Genomic DNA, 21755 nt, shown 5'->3' with positions numbered 1-21755 from the left:
ATTAGGGAAAAAAAAAAAAAAGTCCCGGCTGGGCGGGAGCAGCAGGAGGAGGAGGAGGAGGAGAATCCCTGGCTCCTTCCCAAATCCCGGATTTTCCCGGAGTCTTCCAGCCCTAAAGATGGAGCTGCTCGCCTCAACCTCTTCCTCTCCAAGGCACCGTTTTTGTGGGTTTTTTTTTTTTTCTTTCCCTTTTTTTTTTCCCCTTCCCTTTCCCCCTTTTCCTGCCCATCCATGTGTTTGTGTTTTGCATTGTCCCATTCGCTCGCCACGATCCCGTTGCCATTCCCGGTGGGTGGGATTTGAGGCAGGAAAAAGGGGGGAAAAAAAAAAAAAAAATCCGAGAGGAGGGGAAAAAAAGCGAGGAAAAAAAAAAAGCGAGAAAAAAAAGCGAGAAGCAGCGCGAAAATTACCTTTTTTTTTTTTTTTTTTTTTTCTTTTCCTGCAACAGGAACCGCCACCAAAAATAGTGCAAAGGCCCCGCGTTGTTGGTTTCTTTATGGTGAACATTTCGCCCTAAAAGCAGGTTTGGAATCTTGGGATTTGGGGGGGTCGGGAAAGTGGGATCGGGGGGGAGGAGGAGGAGGAGGGAAAGGGGAGAGGATTTGGGGGGGAAGGAGAGGGAAAAAGATTTATTAAAAAATAGAAAAAGGGGGAAAAAAAAAGCCCAGGCGGATCCACGTGGTGCGAGGGGGGCAGACAGAGATCCCATTGTTCCCGGGAAATGGGAATGGGAATGCGGGGGGAACGGGGTGGGATGGGGATGGGGAGAGCCCCGGGGGGTTTTGGGGTGCCCCTTCCCCAAATTGCTGTGAAATAACCCCAAAAATCGCTGCGGGATGGGGGAGAGCAGCGCCCCGAGAGCCTGCGGGGGGATTTGGGGTTTTGGGGGTTCGGGATGGGGATGGGGAGAGCCCCGGCGGGTTTTGGGGTGCCCCTTCCCCAGATTGCTGTGAAATAACCCCAAAAATCGCTGCGGGACGGGGGGGTTTGGGGATTTGGGGTTTTGGGGTGGGGAGGAGGGAAAGGGAACCCCAAAATGCCCCCGTGCCCCGCTGTCCTTTATGGGGAGGGGGCTGCGCTTTGTCCGCGGGTCCTGCTGCTGTCACCCCAAAACCCCCGGCACCCCCTTTCTCCCCTTGAACCCCCTTTTCCTGACCCCTTTTCCAGCCCCTCCTCACCCCCATGTCCCCCAGCCCGGCGCTCCCCTGTCTGCCCTCCCTCCATGTGCCCCAAATCCCCCCGTGTCCTCCCCTGTCCCCCATCCCCAGTCCCCCCAAATCCCCCCGTTCCTCCCCTGTCCCCCATGTCCCCGTGACCATGTCCCCCAAATTGCCCATTTCCCCAGCCGGGGTCCCTCTCTCCGATCCCCTGTCCCGCCGTGTCCCCATGTCCCCTCACGGTGGGTCCCCTCTCCCCCATGCCGGCTCCCCCAAATCCCCCATTTCCCCTCACCCCGTGTCCCCCAAATCCCCTCCATGTCCTCCATCCCTTTTCCCCTCATATTCCCTCACCGAGGTTCCCTCATCCCCTGTCCCCCCGTGTCCCCCATGTCGCCTCATCCCCTCGGCGCCGTTCCCACAGCGGGTCCCCTCTCTGTCCCCCATTTCCCCTCACAGTGTGCCCCCCTCACCCCACAGCCCGCGTGTCCTGTGTCCCCATTTCCCCTCACCCCCTGTCCCGGCTGCCCCCTTTTCCCCTCACCCCATATCCCGGGTGTCCCCATTTCCCCTCATCCCTCTCCTCGGGTGACCCCATTTCCCCATCACCCCATTCCCTCACCCCTGTCCCGGCTGTCCCCACATTCCCCTCACCCTCTATTCCGGGTATCCCCACTCCCCTCACCCCTGTCCCGGCTGTCCCCATATTCCCCTCACGCCCATCCCCACTCCTCTCACCGTGTCCCGGCTATCCCCATACTCCCCTCACCCCTCCCGGCTGTCCCCACATTCCCCTCACCCTCCATCCCGGCTCTCCCGTTCCCCTCAGCCGTGTCCCGGCTCTCCCCGTTCCCCTCCCGCCCGTCCCCGCTCCCCGCCGGTGTCCCGGTCCCGCCGTGCTGACCGGGCCCCGCAGCCATGCCCCGCAGGAAGGCGGCGGGGCCGCCGTGGGACGCGGGCCCGGGCGCTGCTGCGGGCGGCGGGCGGAGGCGGCCGGGCCCGGCGGGCGGCAGGCGGCGGCCCCGGCCCAGCGGCGGCGGCAGCAGCGGCGGCAGCAGCGAGGAGGAGGCGCCCCGGGAGCGGCGGCCGCGGGACGGCAGCCCGGGGGCTCGCAGGCCCGGCAGGCCCGGCGGGGCGGCGGCGGCGGCGGCGGGGCCCGGAGCGGGCGGGCCTGGGGCCCGCGGGCAGAGCGTGGTGATCTGCGAGCCCGAGCACAGCAAGGAGCGCATCGTGAGCGAGGGCGGGAGGGAACCGGCACCCCTGGGCCTCCCTGGGCCCCGTTATCCTCCCCTGCCCCATGGGATCCCTGACTGTGCCCCGTTATCCTGCACTGTCCAGCCCTGCCCCGTGGCACCCCTGGGCCCCGACTGTACCCCTGTTATACCCGCTGTTGTCCCCCCTGCTCCACAGGATCCCTAGGCCCTGACTGTGCCGCCTTTAGATCCCCCTTCAGACACCCTAATTTTCCCCCTGCATCCCCTGTGCACCCCTGCAATGCCCCTGTGCCCCACTGCACCCCCTTTGTGCCCCACTGCACCCCTCTGTACCCCTGCATCTCCCCATTGCACCCCCGTTGGCCACCCTGTGTCCCCTGACCCTGTCTGTGTCCCTGTCCCTACCCCTGACCCCATCCCTGTGCTTAATCCCGGTCTTGTCCCTGTCCCCATCCCTGTCCCAGTCCCTGTCCCATCCCAGACCCTGTGTCAGTATCCCTGTCCCCAATCACTGACCCTGTCCCTATCCCCTGTCCCGTCCTTGACCCTGACCCCTGTCCCATTGCTGTCCCTGACCCCAGTCCATGTCCCCCACACCCCTGCTGTCCCCTCATTTCCTATGTCCCTATCCTAATCCCTGACCCCATCCCTGTCCCTTATCCCCATCCCTGTCCCTTGTCCCTGTCCCCAATGCTTGTCCCAGTCCCTTACCCATCCATGTCCCTGTCCCATCCCTGTCCCAATCCCTGTCCCATTCCATCCCCATCCCTGTCCCCTGACCCCATCCCTATCCCCCCACCCCCACCCCCAACCCACCCACCCCCACCCACCCAACCCACCCCACCCCCACCCCCACCCCCCCACCCTGTCCCCAATCCCTGTCCCCCTCCCTGTCCCTGTCCCCATCCCCATCCCTGTCCCCACCCCCCCCCCACCCCCCCAACCCCCCCCCCCCCCCCCCCACCCCCCCCCCCCCCCCCCCCCCCCCCCGTCCCCTGACCCTCTCCCTGTCCCCTGTCCCCTCCCTGTCCCTGTCCCCATCCCTGTCCCTGTCCCCAGTCTCTGTCCCCATCCCTGTCCCTGTCCCTGACGCGCTGTGTCCCCACAGAAGCTCGAGGGCTCCAAGAGCCGGGGCCAGCTGCTCATTTTTGGTGCCACCAACTGGGACCTGATCGGCCGCAAGGAAGTGCCTAAGCAGCAGGGTAAGGCCTCGTTAACTAATTGGGGTTAACTGTAATTAAAATGGGGCATTCATTAATTAATATTTGGGGGTAAAGCAGGTGATTGTAACCCCAGTGTGCTCTGCCTCCATCAACACCCAGCTTGGCTCAGCTGCATGGAGATATTCACTCATTCATTTTCCTGCTTATTTTTAGGTGTAAATCTTTGATTAATTTTCATTCATTAATTTCTTCTTAATTAATTAAATTTTTTACATTTACATATCATGATATGGGGTGAAATCTGGGGCGCCCCAGTTCTCCAGGACATAAAGCTTGATTTGTTTTGCCTATAATTAATTTTTTCTGTTTATTTTTATTTTCATTTAATTATTTACATTTAATTACAATTTCTATTGAATTGTTGTTCATATCTAGTTGTTATTTTTGTTAATTAATACCTGAGAAAAGTTTTTATTACAGTGGCAGAGCAGAAACTGAACCAGACCTTGGGGTGTACCCCGTGCCCAATAAACAAAATAAACCTCCCTTCTTTTTGATGCATTTAATTAATTTTCCTGCCTTTCCTAGGCAGAAATATTTAATTAGATGTTTAATTAATAGCTCTTTTAGGAGGGGGTTGTTTGCAGTTGGGTCAGAATTTGGGGAGCCCTGAAATTCCTGCAAAGGAAAAATTAACTGCTGGGTGTTGATGTGTTTATGTTCCATTAATTTGCCTTAATTTTGTGCATTAATCTTTAATTAATTTGTGTGTTTATCTTTAATTAATTTTTTTTAATGAACTTGAGGAGGACTTAGAGTTGCATCTCCTGTTTTGGGGCAGAATTTGGGGTGCAGAGGATCTCCAACAAAGCATCATTCAGACTCTGCTTCATTTCCATGCATTCATAGCTCATTAATTTATCTTTCTTTTTCCGTGCATCTCCCCATTGCACCCCCATTTTATTAATTTTAGTTAATTAAATATAATTCAATTAACTGGGGGAGGAATCACAGGTTTATATCTTCATTTGGGCCAGAAATTGGGGTCACCAGATCTGCTGCAAAGCAAAGTGAAGACACTGTTTGTGTTTGGTTTATTTACAGTTAAATAATTTAATATCCTTCCTTTCCCATAGTTCTATTTGTTAACTTAATTAATTAATTAATTAATTGAGAGGGGAGTCCCAGTTTTAAATCTTTATTTGGGCCAGAATTTGGGGTACCAGATGTGCTGCAAAGCAAAACAAAGGCCTTGGTTATTTACGGTTCATTCATAGTTAATTAATTTATTTCCTTCTTTCTTTGTGATTCCTTTGTTAATTTCATTCATTTATTTATATTCATTTTATATTTTCAATTATAAATTTTATCTTTTTAATTTAAATTATATATTATATAATTAATTTATGGATTGATAAATTTATTAATTGATTAATTAATTGGGGGAGGGGTTACAGCTGCATCTCCTAATCTGGGCCACAATTTGGGCTGCACCAGGTCTGCTGCAGAGCAAAACTAAGACACTGCTTGTGTTTGCTTCATTTATAGTTCATTAATTTATCTCCTTTTTACATGGTTCTATTTAATTAATTTTATTAATTGATTAATTAACTGGGGGAGGAGTCCCAGTTTTATATCTTCATTTGAGCCAGAATTTGGGGAGCACCAGGTCTGCTACAAAGCAAAACTAAGACACTGCTTGTCTTTGCTTCATTTAGAGTTCATTAATTTATTTCCTTTTTTCTTTGTGGTTCTTTTCTTAGTTTTATTAATTTATTTCTGTTAATTTTATAGTTTTAGTTAGAGGTTTTGTATATTTAATTTAATTTATGTAGTCTATAGTTTATTGATATTAATTTATAAGTTAATAAATCATTAAATTATGAATTAATAAATCTATTAATTGGTTAATTAACTGGGGGAGGAGTCACAGCTGCATCTCCTAATCTGGGCCAGAATTTGGGCTGCACCAAATCTACTGCAGAGCGGAATGAAAACTCTGCTTATGTTTGCTTCATTTACAGTTACAATTTATTACTAATAATGAGTTATTAATTAATTTTCTCCTCTATTATTCTATGGTTATGATTAATTTATTATTTTAGTTTACTAATTTTATTACTTTATTTTATTAATTGTTTGGGGAGAAGCCACACTTTCCCACCTTCACTCAGGCAGCATTTCAGCTCTTTTTCTGGATTCATTTTCCTCCCTTTTCCCCTCCTCTCCCCCATTCCCTCTCTGCATTCCCAAATCCCATGTTTTCCCATTTTCCCAGTGGCCTACAGGAACCTGGGGCAGAACCTGTGGGGTCCTCACCGCTACGGCTGCCTGGCGGGGATCTCGGTGCGCAGCGTGGTGTCAGGGCCCTGCGCTGCCCACAGCCTGCTCATCACCGCCGAGGGCAGGCTCTGGAGCTGGGGTGAGCCTGGGGAGCACCTGGGAATGGGTGCTGGGAATGGGGAATGAGCCCAAAATCTGTGCTGGGGATGGGTGCTGGGAATGGGGAATTGATATGGGAATGGGTGCTGGGAATGGGGAATGAGCTGGGGAAGGGTGCTGGGAATGGGTGCTGGGAACGGGGAATGAGCCCAAAAACCTGTGCTGGGAATGGGTGCTGGGAACGGGGAATGAGCCCAAAAACCTGTGCTGGGAACGGGGAGTGAGCTGGGAATGGGTGCTGGGAATGGGGATTGACATGGGAATGGGTGCTGGGAATGGGGAATGAGCTGGGAATGGGTGCTGGGAGTGGGGGAGCAGCTGGGAATGTGTGCTGGGAATGGGGAATGAGCCCAAAAATCTGTGCTGGGAACGGGAAGTGAGCTGGGAATGGGTGCTGGGAATGGGGAATTGATATGGGAATGGGTGCTGGGAATGGGTGCTGGGAACAGGGAATGGGTGCTGGGAACGGGGAATGGGTGCTGGGAACGGGGATTGATATGGGAATGGGTGCTGGGAATGGGGAATGAGCCCAAAAATCTGTCCTGGGAATGTGTGCTGGGAACAGAGAATGAGCTGGGAATGTGTGCTGGGAACGGGGATTGATATGGGAATGTGTGCTGGGAATGGAGATTGAGCCCAAAAATCTGTCCCAGGAATGTGTGCTGGGAATGGGGGATGACCCCAAAAATCTGTGCTGGGAATGGGGGATTGATATGGGAATGTGTCATGGGAATGTGGGAATGAACTGGGAATGTGTGCTGGGAATGGGGAATGAGCTGGGAATGTGTGCTGGGAATGGGGAATGATCCCAAAAATCTGTCCTGGGAATGGGGCATTGATCCCAAAATCCTGTCCTGGGAATGGGGCATTGAGCTGGGAATGTGTCATAGGAATGGGGGATTCATCCTAGAAATCTGTTATGGGAATGGGGGATTGATCCCGGGAATCTGTCCTGGGAATGGGGGATTGAGCTGGGAATGTGTGCTGGGAATGGGGGATTGATATGGAAATGGGGAATGAGTGTGGGAATGTGTCATGGGAATGGGGAATGAGTGTGGGAATCTGTCCTGGGAATGGGGGATTGAGCTGGGAATGTGTCATGGGAATGGGGAATGAGTGTGGGAATCTGTCCTGGGAATGGGGGATTGAGCTGGGAATGTGTCATGGGAGTGTGGGAATGAGCTGGGAATGTGTGCTGGGAATGATCCTGAAAACCTCTACAGGGAATGTGAGATTGATTGCAGAAACCTCCTCTGGGAATGTGGGATTGACCCTGGAAATCTGCTGGGAATGTGGGATTGATCCTGAAAACCTGTCCTGAAAATCCAGGATTCATCCCAAAAATCTGTCCTGGGAATGGGGCATTGAGCTGGGACTCTGACATGGGAATGGGGAATGAGCTGGGAATGTGTCACGGGAATGTAGGATTGATCCTGGAAATTTCCCCTGGGAATGGGGGATTCAGCCCAGAAATCCCTCCTGGGAATACAGGATTCAACCCAAAAAAACTGTCCTGGGAATGTAGGATTGATCCTGGAAATTTCCCCCTGGAAATGTGGGATTTATACTAAAAATCTCTCTGGGAATGTGGGATTCATCCTGAAAACCTGTCCTGGGAATGCAGGATTGAGTCCAGGAATCTGTCATGGGAATGGGGAATTGAGCCTGGAAATCCCCACTGGGAATCTGGGGTTCATCCTGGAAACCTCTCATGGAAATCTGGGATTTATTCTGGAAATCCCTCCTGGGAATGTGGGATTGAGCCTGAAAACCTCTGCTGGGAATGTGGGATTGAGCCTGGAAATCCCACTGGGAATGCAGGATTGATCCAGGAATCTGACGAGAATGGGGGATTCAGCCTGGGAATCTGCTGGGAATGGGGGATTGATCCCAGAAACCTCTCCTGGAAATCCAGGATTCATCCCAAAAATCCCCCTTGGCATTCTGGGATTCAGCCTGGAAATCCACCTGGGAATGTGGGATTGATCCCAAAAACCTCTACTGGGATTCATCCCGGAGATCCCCCTGGGTATCTAGGATTGATCCTGGAAATCTGCCAGGAATGTGGGATTGAGCCCAGAAATCTGTCATGGGAATTGGGGATTGATCTGGGAATGTGCTTAGGGAAAAATTCGTTGTAGGGGGAGTTTGGGAAAAATTCCTGCCAGGAGGAGTTTAGGGGAAAATTCCTGCCAGGGGAAATTTAGAGAAAAATTTGCACCAGGGGGAATTTAGGGGAAAATTAGGGAAAAATTCAAGCCAAGGGGAATTTAGGGCGAAATTCCTGCCAGGGGGAATTCAGGGAAAAATTAGGGAAAAATTCCTGCCTGCCAGGGGGAGTTTAGGGTAAAATCCTTCCCAGAAAAAGCAGGAATTCTCAGGGCTGCCCAGGGGGGTTCAGAGTCTCCATCCCTGGAGGGATGCAGGGAATTCTGGATATGGGAATTGGAATTGGGCACTGCGGTGATCCCAAAGTCCTTTCTGAGGGGGCTAATCCAGGATTTAGTGGGATTATTTTCCGGGAATTTGCAGGGCGGAACGAGAAGGGCCAGCTGGGCCATGGGGACACCAAGCGAGTCGAAGCTCCCAAGCTCATCGAGGTGCTGGGCAACGAGTGCATCGTGTCGGCAGCGTGCGGCAGGAACCACACCCTGGCCCTGACCGGTGCGGAAACCGGCGGGGATCGGGGAAAAGGGACCTGAAATGGGGGAAAAGGGACCTGAAATGGGGGAAAAGGGACCTGAAATGGGGAAAAGTGACCTGAAATGGGGGAAAAGTGACCTGAAACCAGGGAAAACTGACCTGAAGTGGGGGAAAAGTGACCTGAAATGGGGGAAAAGGGACCTGAAATGGGGGAAAAATGCCCCGAAATCTGGGGAAACTGACCCTGAAATCTGGGAAAACAGCATTGGAATTTGAGAAAACTGACCTGAAATTGGGGAAAACTGACGTGAAATCAGGGAAAACTGACCTGAAAGCTGGGAAAACTGACCTGAAATGGGGGAAAAGTGACCTGAAATTGGGGAAAAATGCCCCAAAATCTGGGGAAACTGACCTGAAATCTGGGAAAAACGTCCCTGAAATTGGGGAAAACAGCACTGAAACTGGGGAAAAATGCCCCGAAATCTGGGAAAACTGACCTGAAATGGGGGAAAACTGACCTGAAATCTGGGAAAACTGACCTGAAATCTGGGAAAACTGACCTGAAATTTGGGAAAACAGCATGGAAATTGGGGAAAACAGCACTGAAATCTGGGAAAACTGACCTGAAATCTGGAAAAAACAGCACTGAAATCTGGGAAAACTGACCTGAAAGCAGGCAAAAAAACCAGCACTGAAATTGAGGAAAACTGCCCTGAAATCAGGGGAAAATGGAACTGAAATGGGGGAAACTGGCCTGAAATTTGGGAAAACAGCATGGAAATTGGGGAAAACAGCACTGAAATCTGGGAAAACTGCTCCGAAATGGGGGAAAACAACACTGAAATTGGGGGGAAACTGACCTGAAAGTGGGAAAAAAAACCAGCACTGAAATCTGGGAAAACTGCCCTGAAATCTGGGAAAACAGAACCGAAATGGGGGAAACTGGCCTGAAATTTGGGAAAACAGCATGGAAATTGGGGAAAATTGCCCTTAAATCTGGGAAAACTGCTCTGAAATCAGGGAAAAGAGCACTGAAATCTGGAAAAACTGACCTGAAAATCGGGGACAACCGACCTGAAATTGGGGAAAGCTGCCCTGAAATCTGAGAAAACTGTGGAAAAAAAGAGCCCCAAAATCTGCCCCTTTTGCCCCAAATCCCGGGAAAGCCGTGCTGAAATTGGGGAAAGCTACCCCAAAATCTGAGAAAACTGCCTTGAAATCTGGGAAAACCGCCTCGAAATCTGGGAAAGCTGCCCTGAAATTGGGGAAAAATTCCCCAAAATATGCCCCTTTTGCCCTGAATCCCAGGGAAACCGCCCTGAATCCTGGGAAAACCACCCCCCAATCCCGGGAAAAACACCCCAAAATCCTCGCCTTTCTCTCCTAAATCCACCTCTTTTGCCCCTAAATCCCCTTTTTCCCCAATCCCATGTTTTGGCAGAGAGTGGCTCCGTGTTTGCCTTCGGGGAGAACAAGATGGGGCAGCTGGGACTGGGGAACCAGACTGACGCTGTGCCCAGCCCCACACAGGTATGGAACCCAAATCCATCAGATCCATCCCATCCCATTCCCTGATTTCTGCATGGATCCGGGTGGGAAACCAATCAGTTTGGGGCTTTTCCATGGACAGAATTGCCTAAAAAATCCGTCGGGATGCACCAAAATCCCTCTCAGTGAGGGATTCCAGCCGTGGCAGGAAATTCCACCCCTTGTGCCCCAAAATCCACCCCTTTTGCTTGGAATTCCACTGGGATCCCATTCCCTGTTTTCTTCACAGTTCTGGGTGGAAAACCAGCCAGTTTGGGGCTTTTCCATGGATAGAATTCCCTAACAAATCCCTCAGAATGCACCAACATCCCTCTCAGTGAGGGATTCACTTCCAGCCACAGTGGGAAATTCTGCCCCAAATCCCGGGAAAATCGCCCCAAAATCCACCTGTTTTGCCTGGGATTCCATCAGAATTCCATCCCAATCCCATTCCCTGTTTTCCCTGTGGATCTGGGTGGAAAACCAGTGGATTTGGGGTTTTCCATGGAAGGAATTTCCTGACAAATCCGTCAGGATGCACCACCATCCCTCTCCATGAGGGATTCATTTCCAGGAAAAGCAGAAAAGCCAGCATTTGACAATGAAATTCCTGCTGATTCGCGGGATTTCCCACGGGAATTCCCGTTATTTTCCCTTTTCCTGGTTTTCCCATCCCGTTTTCCCGTTTTTCCCGCAGATCATGTACAACGGGCAGCCGATCACCAAGCTGGGCTGCGGGGCAGAGTTCAGCATGATCATGGACTGCAAGGGAAACCTCTACTCCTTCGGGTGCCCCGAGTATGGACAGCTGGGTACGGGATTCGGGATCATCGCCGGGGTTTGGGATCATCTGATGGGGTTTGGGATTATCTGCTGGGGTTTGGAGTCATCTGCTGGGGTTTGGGATTGTCTGCTGGGGTTTGGGGTCATCTGCTGGGATTTGGGATTACCTGCTGGGGTTTGGGATCATCTGCTGGGGTTTGGGATAATCTGCTGGGATTTGGGATCATCCTCTGGGGTTTGGGATCATCTGCTGGGGTTTGGGATCATCTGCTGGGGTTTGGGATCATCTGCTGGGGTTTGGGATTATCTGCTGGGGTTTGGGATCGTCTGCTGAGGTTTGGGATCATCTGCTGAGGTTTGGGATTGTCTGATGGTGTTTGGGATCATCTGATGGGGTTTGGGGTCATCTGCTGGGATTTGGGATTACCTGCTGCGGTTTGGGATCGTCTGCGGGGGTTTGGGATCATCGCCAGGGTTTGGGGTCATCTGCTGGGGTTTGGGATTACCTGCTGGGGTTTGGGATCATTCACTGGGATTTGGGATCATCCGCTGGTGTTTGGGGTTGTCTGCTGGGGTTTGGGCTGGTTTGGGATCATCTGCTACAATCTAGGCTTGTTTGGGGTGATCTGCTGGGATTTGGGATGATCCACTGGAATTTGGGCTGGTGTGGGATGATCCATTGCAGTTTGGGATCAGATGCTGGAATCTGGGCTGGTTTGGGATGATCCATTGGGGTTTGGGATTATCCACTGGGATCTGGGCTGGTTTGGGATGATTTGGTAGAATTTGGGATCATCTGCTGGAATTTAGGCTCTTTGGGATAATCCGCTGGAATTTGGGATGAGCCACTGGAATCTTGGCTGGTTTGGGATCATCCTCTGGAATTTGGGATGATCTGCTGGTAATTGGGGCTGGTTTGGGATGATCTGCTGGAATTTGGGATAAGCCGCTGCGATCTGGGCTGGTTTGGGATGAGCCGCTGGAATTTGGGATGATCTGCTGGAATCTCAGATCATCCACAGGAATTTGGGCTCTTTGGGATGATCTGCTGGAATTTGGGCCAGGTTGGGATTATCTGTTGGGGTTTGGGATCATCCCCTGGAATCCGGGCAGGTTTGGGATCATCCACTGGAATTTGGGCTGGTTTAGGATGATCTGCTGAGATCTGGGCTGGTTTGGGATGATTTGCTGGAATTTGGGATCATCTGCTGGAATTTGGGCTGGTTTGGGACGAGCTGCTGGAATTTGGGCTCTTTGGGATGACCTCCTAGAATTTGGGATCATCCCCTGGAATCTGGGCTGGTTTGGGATGATCCCCTTCAATCCGAGTCTGGTTTGGGATCATCCGCTGGAATTTGGGGCTGAATTTAGGGAATTCAGGGCTGAATTTAGGGAATTTGGGGCTGAATTTAGGGAATTCAGGCTGGTTTGGGATGATCCCCTTCAATCCAGGGCAGGTTTGGGATCATCCGCTGGAATTTGGGGTTGATTTGGGATGATGTCCTGGAATCTGGGCTGGTTTGGGATCATCTGCTGGAATTCGGGGCTGAATTTAGGGAATCTGGGCTGGTTTGGGATGATCCCTTCAATCCAGAGCAGGTTTGGGATCAGGGAAAAGGGAACAGCTCCTCCCTCAGTCCCCCTGTCTGAGCCACCAAAGCATTCGGGATGTTTGGCTTCATCCTGAGGTTTGCAGCAGGAATTTACGGATCAATCCTTGCAGTCTGCATTTCGGGATGAAGAATTCCAGCAGGAATTTAGGGATCAATCCTCCCAGTCTGCATTTTGGGATGAAGGTTTGCAGCTGGAATTTAGGAATTAATCCTTCCAGCCTTCATTTAAGGATGAAGGTTTACAGCAGGGATTCAGGGATCAATCCTCACAGCCTGCATTTCAGGATGAAGAATTCCAGCAGGAATTTAGGGATAAATCCTCACAGTCTGCATTTTGGGATGAAGAATTCCAGCAGGAATTTAGGGATAAATCCTCACAGTCTGCGTTTCAGGATGAAGAATTCCAGCAGAAGTTTAAGGCTTGGGCTTTGCAGCAGGAATTTCGGGGTCAATCCTTGCAGTTTGCATTTGAAGACAAAAGTTTGCCGTGGGAATTTAGGGATAAATCCTGAATTGCTGGCTGCATTTAAGGATGAAGGTCTGGAGTGGGAATTTTTGGATAAATCCTCGCAGGCTGCACCTAAGGACGAAGGATCACAGCAAGAATTTAGGGATGAATCCTCACTTAAGGATGAGGATTTCCATCAGGAATTTAGGGCTGGAAACAGGAATTGGAACCAGAGGGAGCTGGGGATGATTCCCGTGAGGAGCAGGGGTGTCGTTGTTGAGCAGCTAGCAGAGTAATGAATGCATCAGTTCTCAGTGGCAAGAAGGAATGACCTTTATTGTTTTGATTTCATCACATATATAGAGTTCTCAAAAGTCACCCAGATTGGTCGGTCAGAAGCCTTCCCCCAGGCCTGATTGGCCAGGCTTGCACTGCCCAAGTTCTGGGACACTGTTCCAACAACATCCAAACTTTATCTTTATTTATAAAACACAAGAAAACTTCTCATGGGAAAAACCTGTGCTAGCCACACAGGGGTTCCAGGGGGAATGCATCAGGATGGATCTGTATCTCAATGCTTTCCAGGGCACAATTCCGACAGGATTTCCATCAGGAACTTAGGGCTGGAACACAGGAATGAGAACCAGGGGGAGCTGGGAGTGATTCCTATGAGGAGAAGCAGGGATTCCAGCAGAAATGCAGCAGGATGGATCCGTATCCTGGTGTTTTCCAGGGCACAATTCCAATGGGATCGGAATCATATCCCAGTGTTTTCCAGGGGGAGTTGGGGATAATTCCCACAAGGAGGAGCAGGGGTTCCAGCAGGAATGCTGGTGTGCAGGGTGGCAGGACTAATCCCCATCCCAGTGTTTTCCAGGGCACAATTCCCATGGGATCAGATCCCTATCCTGGTGTTTTCCAGGGCACAATTCTTACAGGATCAGTTCCATATCCCGGTGTTTTCCAGGGCACAATTCCCATGGGATCAGATCCATATCCTAGTGTTTTCCAGGGCACAGTTCTTATGGGATCAGCTCCATATCCCAGTGTTTTCCAGGACAAAATTCCCATGGGATCAACTCCATATCCCGGTGTTTTCCGGGGCACAATTCCCATGGGATCAGCTCTATATCCCGGTGTTTTCCGGGACACAATTCCCATGGGATCAGCTCCATATCCCGGTGTTTTGCAGGGCACAGTTCCCATGGGATCAGCTCCATATCCCGGTGTTTTGCAGGGCACAGTTCCCATGGGATCAGCTCCATATCCTGGTGTTTTGCAGGGCACAACTCGGACGGGAAGTTCATCGCGCGGGCGCAGCGCATCGAGTACGACTGCGAGCTGGTGCCGCGCAGGGTGGGCATCTTCGTGGAGAGAACCAAGGACGGGCAGGTGCTGCCTGTGCCCAACGTGGTGGTCAGGGATGTGGCCTGCGGGGCCAACCACACGGTACGGGGTGGGAATGGGAATGGGAATGGGATGGGATGGGATGGGATTTTGGGAAGGAATTCCCACCTGTGAGGGTGGAATTCCTGACATGGAATTTCCAGAGAAGCCGTGGATCCCTGGAATTGCCCTCGGCCAGGCTGGGGGTGGGAATGGATGAGCTCTGAGCTCCCCTCCAGCCCAAGATTCCAGGATTCCCTAAGGATAAACCCCAGCAGGATGCACTTGGCCTTGATCCCAAGCCAAATCCCGATCCCATTCCTCATTCCGTGTCTCCCAGCTGGTGCTGCATTCCCAAAAATGTGTTTTCCTGGGGGTTCAGTGGCTATGGCTGATCCCAATCCTGATCCTGATCCCAATCCTCATTCCCATCTCCCAGCTGGCTCTGGATTCCCAGAAGCACGTGTTTTCCTGGGGATTCAGTGACTATGGATGATCCCAGTCCCATTCCCGATCCCATTTCTCATTCCCATCTCCCAGCTGGTTCTGGATTCCCTGGGGGTTTGGTGGCTATGGATGATCCCATTCTCAATCCTATTCCCCATTCCCTGTATCCCAGCTGGTTCTGGACTCCCAGAAGCGCGTGTTCTCCTGGGGGTTCGGGGGCTATGGCCGCCTGGGCCACGCGGAGCAGAAGGACGAGTTGGTGCCGCGGCTGGTGAAGCTCTTCGACTTCCCGGGCCGCGGAGCTGTGCAGATCTACGCCGGATACACCTGCTCCTTCGCCGTCAGCGAGAGCGGTCAGAGTCCAGGATTTGGGATTGGGGAATTCAGGATTGGGTTTGGGATTGGATGGGGGATCCCAGGGTTTGGGAATGCTGGGGAGAAGGACATGGCTAGAGCTGTGCAGATCTACGCCGGATACACCTGCTCCTTTGCCGTCAGCAAGAGCGGTAGGAATTCCCAGCATCCCAGATTTGGAAATGAGTTTTGGGGTTTGGGAATGGGTTTGGGATGGGATTTGGGAATACTGGGGATGGGGACATGGCTGGAGCTTTGCAGATCTACGCCAGATACACCTGCTCCTTTGCTGTCAGCAAGAGCGGTCAGAGTTCTGGGATTTGGGAATGGGTCTGGGATTGGGTTTGGGAATGCTGGGGAGAGGGACATGGCTGGAGCTGTGTAGATCTCCGTGGGATACACCTGCTCCTTTGCCATCAGCAAGAGCAGTGAGAGTCCGGGAATTCCAGGAATCCTGGGATTTGGGAATGGGTTTGGGATTTGGGAATGGGTTTGGGACTGGATTTGGGATTGGGTTTGGGAATACTGGGGATGAGGACACAGCTGGAGCTTCCCAGATTTCCACAGGATACAGCTGCTCCTTCGCCATCAGCGAGAGCGGTGGGAATTCCGGGATTTGGGAATGGGTTTGGGATTAGATTTGGGAATGGATTTGGGAATGCTGGGGAGAGGGACATGGCTAGAGCTTCCCAGCTCTACATGGGATACACCTGCTCCTCTGCCATCAGTGAGAGCAGTGGGAGTTCTGGGAATCTCTGGGTTTGGGATTTGGGATTGGATTTGGCATTGGGTTTGGGATTGGACAGATGGTAATCCCAGGATTGGGAATGTCAGGGTGGGGGGAACATGGTGTTGCACATGGGATTCCCAGGGATCCTGGGATTTGGGAATGGATTTGGGATTGGACAGGCGGGAATCCTAGGACTTGGGAATGGATTTGGGATTGCATGGGTGGGAATCCTGGGATTGGGGAATGGATTTGGAATTGGGTTTGGGTTTGGGGAATGGATTTGGGATTGGACAGATGCGATTCCCAGGATCCCAGGATTGGGGAATAGATTTGGGATTGGATGGGTAGGAATCATGGGATTGGGGGATGGATTTGGGATTTGGGAATGCTGGGGGATGGGGACACAGCCTGACAGGGTTGCCAGGATTTGGGATTTGGGAATTCCTTGCAGGAGGTTTGTTCTTCTGGGGAGCCACCAACACCTCCCGGGAATCCACCATGTATCCCAAAGCTGTGCAGGATCTGTGCGGCTGGAAAATCCGGAGCCTGGCCTGCGGGTGAGTCTGAGCCCAAATATCCCCAATATCCTGAATGTCCCGAATTCCTGGGGTTTGGGAATTCAGGGTGATGGGATCCCAAATGATCCCAAATATCCGGAATTCCCGCAGCAAGAGCTCCATCATCGTGGCCGCAGACGAGAGCACAATCAGCTGGGGACCCTCGCCCACCTTCGGGGAGCTGGTGAGACCCCAAGCTGACCAGAGTGACCCCAAAAGGACCCCAAACAGCCCAGAGCAACCCTAAATACCCCAGAGTGACCCCAAACAGCCCACAGTGAGCCCAAAGGGACCCCAAATACCCCAAACCAATGCCCCAAACTGACCCCAAATCCCACAAACTGACCTCAAATACCTCAGAGTGACCCTAAATACCCAAACTGACCACAAATGCCAAAAGTGACCCTAAATACCCCAGAATAACCCCAGATAACCAAACTGACCCCAATTACCCCAGAGTGACCCTAAATATCCAAACTGACCCCAAATACCCAAAGTGACCTCAAATCCCCCAAACTGACCTCAAACCCCCCCAAAGGGACAACCCAAATATTGTGGAGTGACCCCAGATACCCAGTGTGACCCCAAATACATCAAAGTGACCACAAATACCACAGAGTGACCCTAAATCCTTCAGAGTGACCCCAAATCAACCCCAAATCCCCTAAACCAACACCCCAAACCCTCCCCAAGCCAACACTCCAAATGCCCCAAGTGACCCCAAATCCCTCAAGTGACCCCAGATCCCACGGGATGTTCCCGCAGGGCTATGGTGACCACAAACCCAAATCCTCCACGGCCGCACAGGAGGTGAAAACCCTGGATGGGATCTACACTGAGCAGGTGAGTGGAGATCCTACAGGGATTGGGGTCAGGAATGAACAGGGATCCTACAGGGATTGGGGTCAGGGAGGGAATGGGAATCCTACAGGGATTGGGGTCAGGGAGGGAATGGGAATCCTACAGGGATTGGGGTTGGGAGTGAGCGGAAATTCTACAGGGATTTGTGTCAGGGAGGGAATGAGGATTCTACAGGGATTGGGATCGGGAATGAATGGGGATCCTACAGGGAATGGGGTGAGGAGTGAGTGGAAATCCTACAGGGAATGGAGTCAGGAACAGGGATCCCATAGGGATTGGGGTCAGGGAATAAGGTGAAATCCCACAGGGATTGGGGTCAGGAACATGGATCCTATAGAGATTGGGGTCTGGAGGGATTGGGGATCCTACAGGGATTGGGGTTGGGAATAGACAGCGATCCTACAGGAATTGGGGTTGGGAACGAGCGGGGATCCCACAGAGATTGGGGTTGGGAGGGAGCAGAAATCTCACAGGGATTGGGGTTGAGAACGAGCGGAAATCCCATGGGGGTTGGGGTCAGGAATGGACAGCGATCCTACAGGGATTGGGGTTGGGAGGCAATGGTGGCTGAGGCCCTACAGAGCTCGTCCCATCCATGGGGTTTTCCAACATTCCTGGGTCTGAGCAGGCTGGAGGGATCCTGGGAATGTTCCCAGTGACACCTGAGCCCCATTGCCAGCCCCATGGGCCATTCCCAATCCCATCCCCATCCCATTATCCCATCATCCCATCCCCAATCCCATTCCCGTTCCCGTTGCAGGTTGCCATGGGTTATTCCCACTCCCTGGTGATCGCTCGGGATGAGTCGGAAGCAGAGCAGGAGAAGCTGCGGAAACTCCCGGAGTACAACCCGCGCACCCTCTGAGGGCCCCAGAGATCCCAATGATCCCAATGATCCCAGTGATCCCAGTGATCCCAGTGATCCCAGTGATCCCAATGATCCCAATGATCCCAGTGATCCCGATGATCCCAGTGATCCCAGTGATCCTAGTGATTCAGCGATCCCAACCCCGATGATCCTGACGATCCCAATCCCAATGACCCCAATCCCACATTTCCGCCCCAGCTGCCATTCCTGTCCCCTTCCCACCTTCCGGAGTTCCCAGGATCATCCAGCACATCCCACCCTTGGGATCCACGGTCTCTTCGCTGGAATTTTTGGGATTTAGCGTTTTCCCGCTGTTTTCCCTCGTTTTTTCCCATTTTCCCGCCATTTTTCCTGGTGTTTTCCCTCGTTTTTTCCCCATTTTCCCTCATTTTCTCCCCGTTTTCCCTCCATCCCAGCCGCAGGTTGGGATCACCCCGTGGATCTGATCCATCCTGGGATTCAGGGATTCACAATCCCTAACCGCAAACCCTTTCCCCGCCGACATTCCCGTTCTTTGCCGGTTTTCCCTCTTTTGGGTGCTAGAATTCCCGGGATTTCCCCTCTCCCGCCCGGATCCATGCCGATCCCATCCCCAGCATTCCCAGACTCCCCTCCCCTCTGTCCCACCCCGGGGACATCTCAGGGATCGCGAGGGGAGTCCAAGGGGTTTGTTTTTCCTGGGAATTCTGACTTCCTCCTCCTCCCCACGGACCTGGGATCAGCCGGAATTCCCGAACAATTCCCGAATTCCCGTTCCCTGCTTCCCTGCCAGGTCACTGTGCTGGAAAATCGAGGTGCCTTGCGGAGCAGAGCCCGGCTCTGCCTCCCCGCGGAATTCCCGCTCCCTCGGGGCCCTTTGGGATTCTTTGGGATTTCTCCATGGTCCTTCCCGCTCCCTTTAGGCTGTTTTTGGGGATTCTTTGGGGTTTTTCCATGGATTTTTGGTCTTTCCCGCTTTCTCCCTGAGTGGCACTCGGGGAATTCCCCCTCCCTCTGGGCCGTTTTTTTGGGATTCTTTGGGATTTCTCCATGGATTTTTGTTCCTTCCACTCCCTTTAGGCTGTTTTTTGGATTTTTTTGGGATTTTTCCATGGATTTTCCGTCACTCCCACTCCCTTTGGGCTCTTTTTAGGGATTCCTCGGGATTTTTCCATGGATTTTCAGTCCTTCCCACCCCTTTTGGGCTGTTTTTTGGGATTCTTCAGGATTTTTCCATGGATTTTCAGTCCTTCCCGCTCCCTTTCAACTGTTTTTCAGGATCCTTTGGGATTTTTCCATGGATTTTAGATCCTTTCTGGGCTGTTTTTTTGCATTCTTTGAGATATTTCCGTGGATTTTGGCTCCTTCCCGGGGGGTTGGCACTAATCAAGGGGTTTTGGGGTCATTTTTTTGGGATCGGGGGATGTTTTTTCCAGGGATTTTGCAGAGGGAATCTCCAGCGGCTGGAAAATCCCACATTCCGCTTGTGTAGCAATATTTAGGATGTTTTTTGGGGTGGGGAATCACCAAAACCCCACCCTGACCCCAAAAGGCCTCGGGGGGAATTCCCACCTTCCCGAATTCCCAAATTCCCGGGAATGGGAAGGATCTGGGATGGAGCAGCCGGAGGGAGGGGAGCAGGGGGGGTTTTGTATTTCTTGGAGTAAAACTTTAATTAATCGAGGTCGTTAATTGCAGTTAATTGATGTCCCTGAGCCACTCCTCCCCCAACCCTCCATGATTCCTTTCAGTTGGAAAAAATTCCCATTTTTTTCATTTTTCAATCCTGATTTTTGTCATTTTTAATTCCTGATTTTTGTCATTTTTAAGTCTTTGTGCCTTTATTGATAATTTTTTAAAATATTTATTTTTATTTCCATTTTCTATCTCACTTCATCCAAATTTCTTCATTTTTCTTTCTGATTTTTGGTTTGGTTCTCGGTGGGAAATTCCACTTTGAACTCAATTTTTTCCTTTCTATTTCATCTTTTTCCAATTCTGTATTTTAATTTAAAGAGTTATAATTCCGTATTTCAATTCTATAATTCTGTATTTAAATTAGAATTTAATTTTCCTTATTTTTTCACTTTTATTCCTAATTTTTAGTTGTGTCATTTTTTCATTCTACTTATACTTTAGCTGCAATTCAATTGTAACATTTCTTTTATATTTCTCATTCTAATTTTTAATTCTAATTCAATTTTAACACTTATATTTCTGATTATATTTTCTTTTAATTCAATTATTTCTCACTCTTAATTTTTTATTTTAATTCCATTTTAATATTTATTTTTCATTTCTCCCTCTCATTTTTAACTTTTTTACTTTTTCGAATTCTGCTTTTCATTGTTTATTTTCCAATCCAACATTTTATTTTACCTTCATTTCTTAATTTTAATTTCAGTGTCCAATTTTGACTCTTCATTTTTATTTGGCTTTTTCCTTTCACTCCCAATATTCCATTTTTTAAAAAAATTTCAATATTTTCCCATTTTCAGGATTGACTTTTCCATCTTTTTAAATCCTTTTTGACTTAAATTTCCATTTTAAATTTTTTCATTTAATTCTTTACCTTCCCATTTTGTTCCTTCCATTCCCAACGGAGCTGGTGCTGCTTTTCCCCAAATCCATCCCAAATCAGGTGCTCATCCCAAACAATTTCCATTTTTCCCTCTGCAGGGAATGGGAATGGGGATGGGAATGGGAATAGAGTGGGAATGGGGATGGAGTGGGAATGGGGATGGGGATGGGGATGGGAATGGGAATGGGAATGGGAATGGGAATGGAAATTATGGGAATGGGAATGGAGTGGGAATAGAGTGGGAATGGGGATGGGGATGGGAAATGGGGATGGAATGAGAATGGGATAGGGATGGAATGAGGATGGGGATGGGAATGGGATTGGGAATGGGGATGGAAATTATGGGAATGGGAATGATGGGAATGAGCCTGGAATGGGAATGGGCAGTGAGGCCCTCGCAGGCTCCCCTCTCCCTCAGGAATTTCTGGAGATTCCAGCTGGGATGTGGCTGTGCTGGAGGGATGGGGATTGGGATTGGGATTGGGATTGGGATTGGGATTGGGATTGGGATTGGGATTGGGACAGGCCAGATCCATGGGATGAGCTCTGCCCCGGGAACGCTCCAGGCTGCAGGAAAGGGCTGGGATTGGGACATTGCCAGTCCTGCTCTGGAATTCCAGCCCCCCGAGGCTGGGCTGATCCCACAGCGAGGGACAGGGAGAGGAGGGATCCTGTGAGACCCCAGCAGGGCTGCTGGAATTCCCGTGTGGGAAGGAGCTGGAGCTGCAGAGTCCAGAGAGCTCTGGATGGATCAGAGGATGGAGCTGGGAGAGCTGGGAATGTTCACCTGGAGAAGGGAAATTCCAGGGGAACCTCAGAGCTTTTCCAGGGCCTGAAGGAGCTCCAGGAGAGCTGCAGAGGGACTGGGGACAAGGGATGGAGGGACAGGACATGGGAATGGCTTGGAGTGACAGAGGGGAAATCCCAATGGAATATTGGCAGAAATTCCACCTGTGAGGGTGGGGAGGGCTGGGCTGGAATTCCCAGAGAAGCTGTGGCTGC

At 51.1% G+C, this 21755-nt stretch overlaps 1 protein-coding gene across 2 annotated transcripts; it reads left to right on the top strand.

The window, feature by feature from the left end:
- The first annotated feature begins 57 nt into the window (after positions 1 to 57).
- Positions 58 to 19855, top strand: LOC146428400 (protein RCC2-like). 2 transcript variants are annotated; one of them, XM_085080252.1, is made up of 15 exons: positions 58 to 164; positions 449 to 523; positions 2074 to 2387; positions 3480 to 3573; positions 5813 to 5956; positions 8509 to 8640; positions 10061 to 10149; positions 10844 to 10958; positions 14273 to 14439; positions 14996 to 15176; positions 16359 to 16464; positions 16576 to 16648; positions 17230 to 17307; positions 18086 to 18234; positions 18333 to 19855. In XM_085080252.1, the coding sequence occupies exons 3-14, from the start codon at positions 2076 to 2078 to the stop codon at positions 18188 to 18190; spliced, it is 1596 nt and encodes a 531-aa protein (XP_084936378.1). In that variant the 5' UTR covers positions 58 to 164; positions 449 to 523; positions 2074 to 2075; the 3' UTR covers positions 18191 to 18234; positions 18333 to 19855. The 2 variants fall into 2 exon arrangements, with proteins under 2 accessions (XP_084936378.1, XP_084936380.1); XM_085080254.1 differs by lacking the exon at positions 58 to 164 and adding an exon at positions 176 to 288.
- Positions 19856 to 21755: the final 1900 nt, after the last annotated feature.

This window comes from Lichenostomus cassidix, chromosome 21 (genome assembly GCF_008360975.1).
Source record: "Lichenostomus cassidix isolate B80296 chromosome 21, HeHo_3.0, whole genome shotgun sequence".
NCBI lineage: Eukaryota > Metazoa > Chordata > Aves > Passeriformes > Meliphagidae > Lichenostomus > Lichenostomus cassidix.
Note: the sequence above shows the minus strand (reverse complement) of the source record. Positions and strands in the feature narration are given on the sequence as shown.

Coding starts and splice junctions, on each gene's coding strand:
- LOC146428400 (XM_085080252.1), top strand. CDS start 2,076: ATGCCCCGCAGGAAGGCGGCGGGGCCGCCGTGGGACGCGGGCCCGGGC. Junction 10,150..10,843: donor CTGTGCCCAGCCCCACACAG/GTATGGAACCCA, acceptor TTTTTCCCGCAG/ATCATGTACAACGGGCAGCC. Junction 16,649..17,229: donor CGCCCACCTTCGGGGAGCTG/GTGAGACCCCAA, acceptor ATGTTCCCGCAG/GGCTATGGTGACCACAAACC.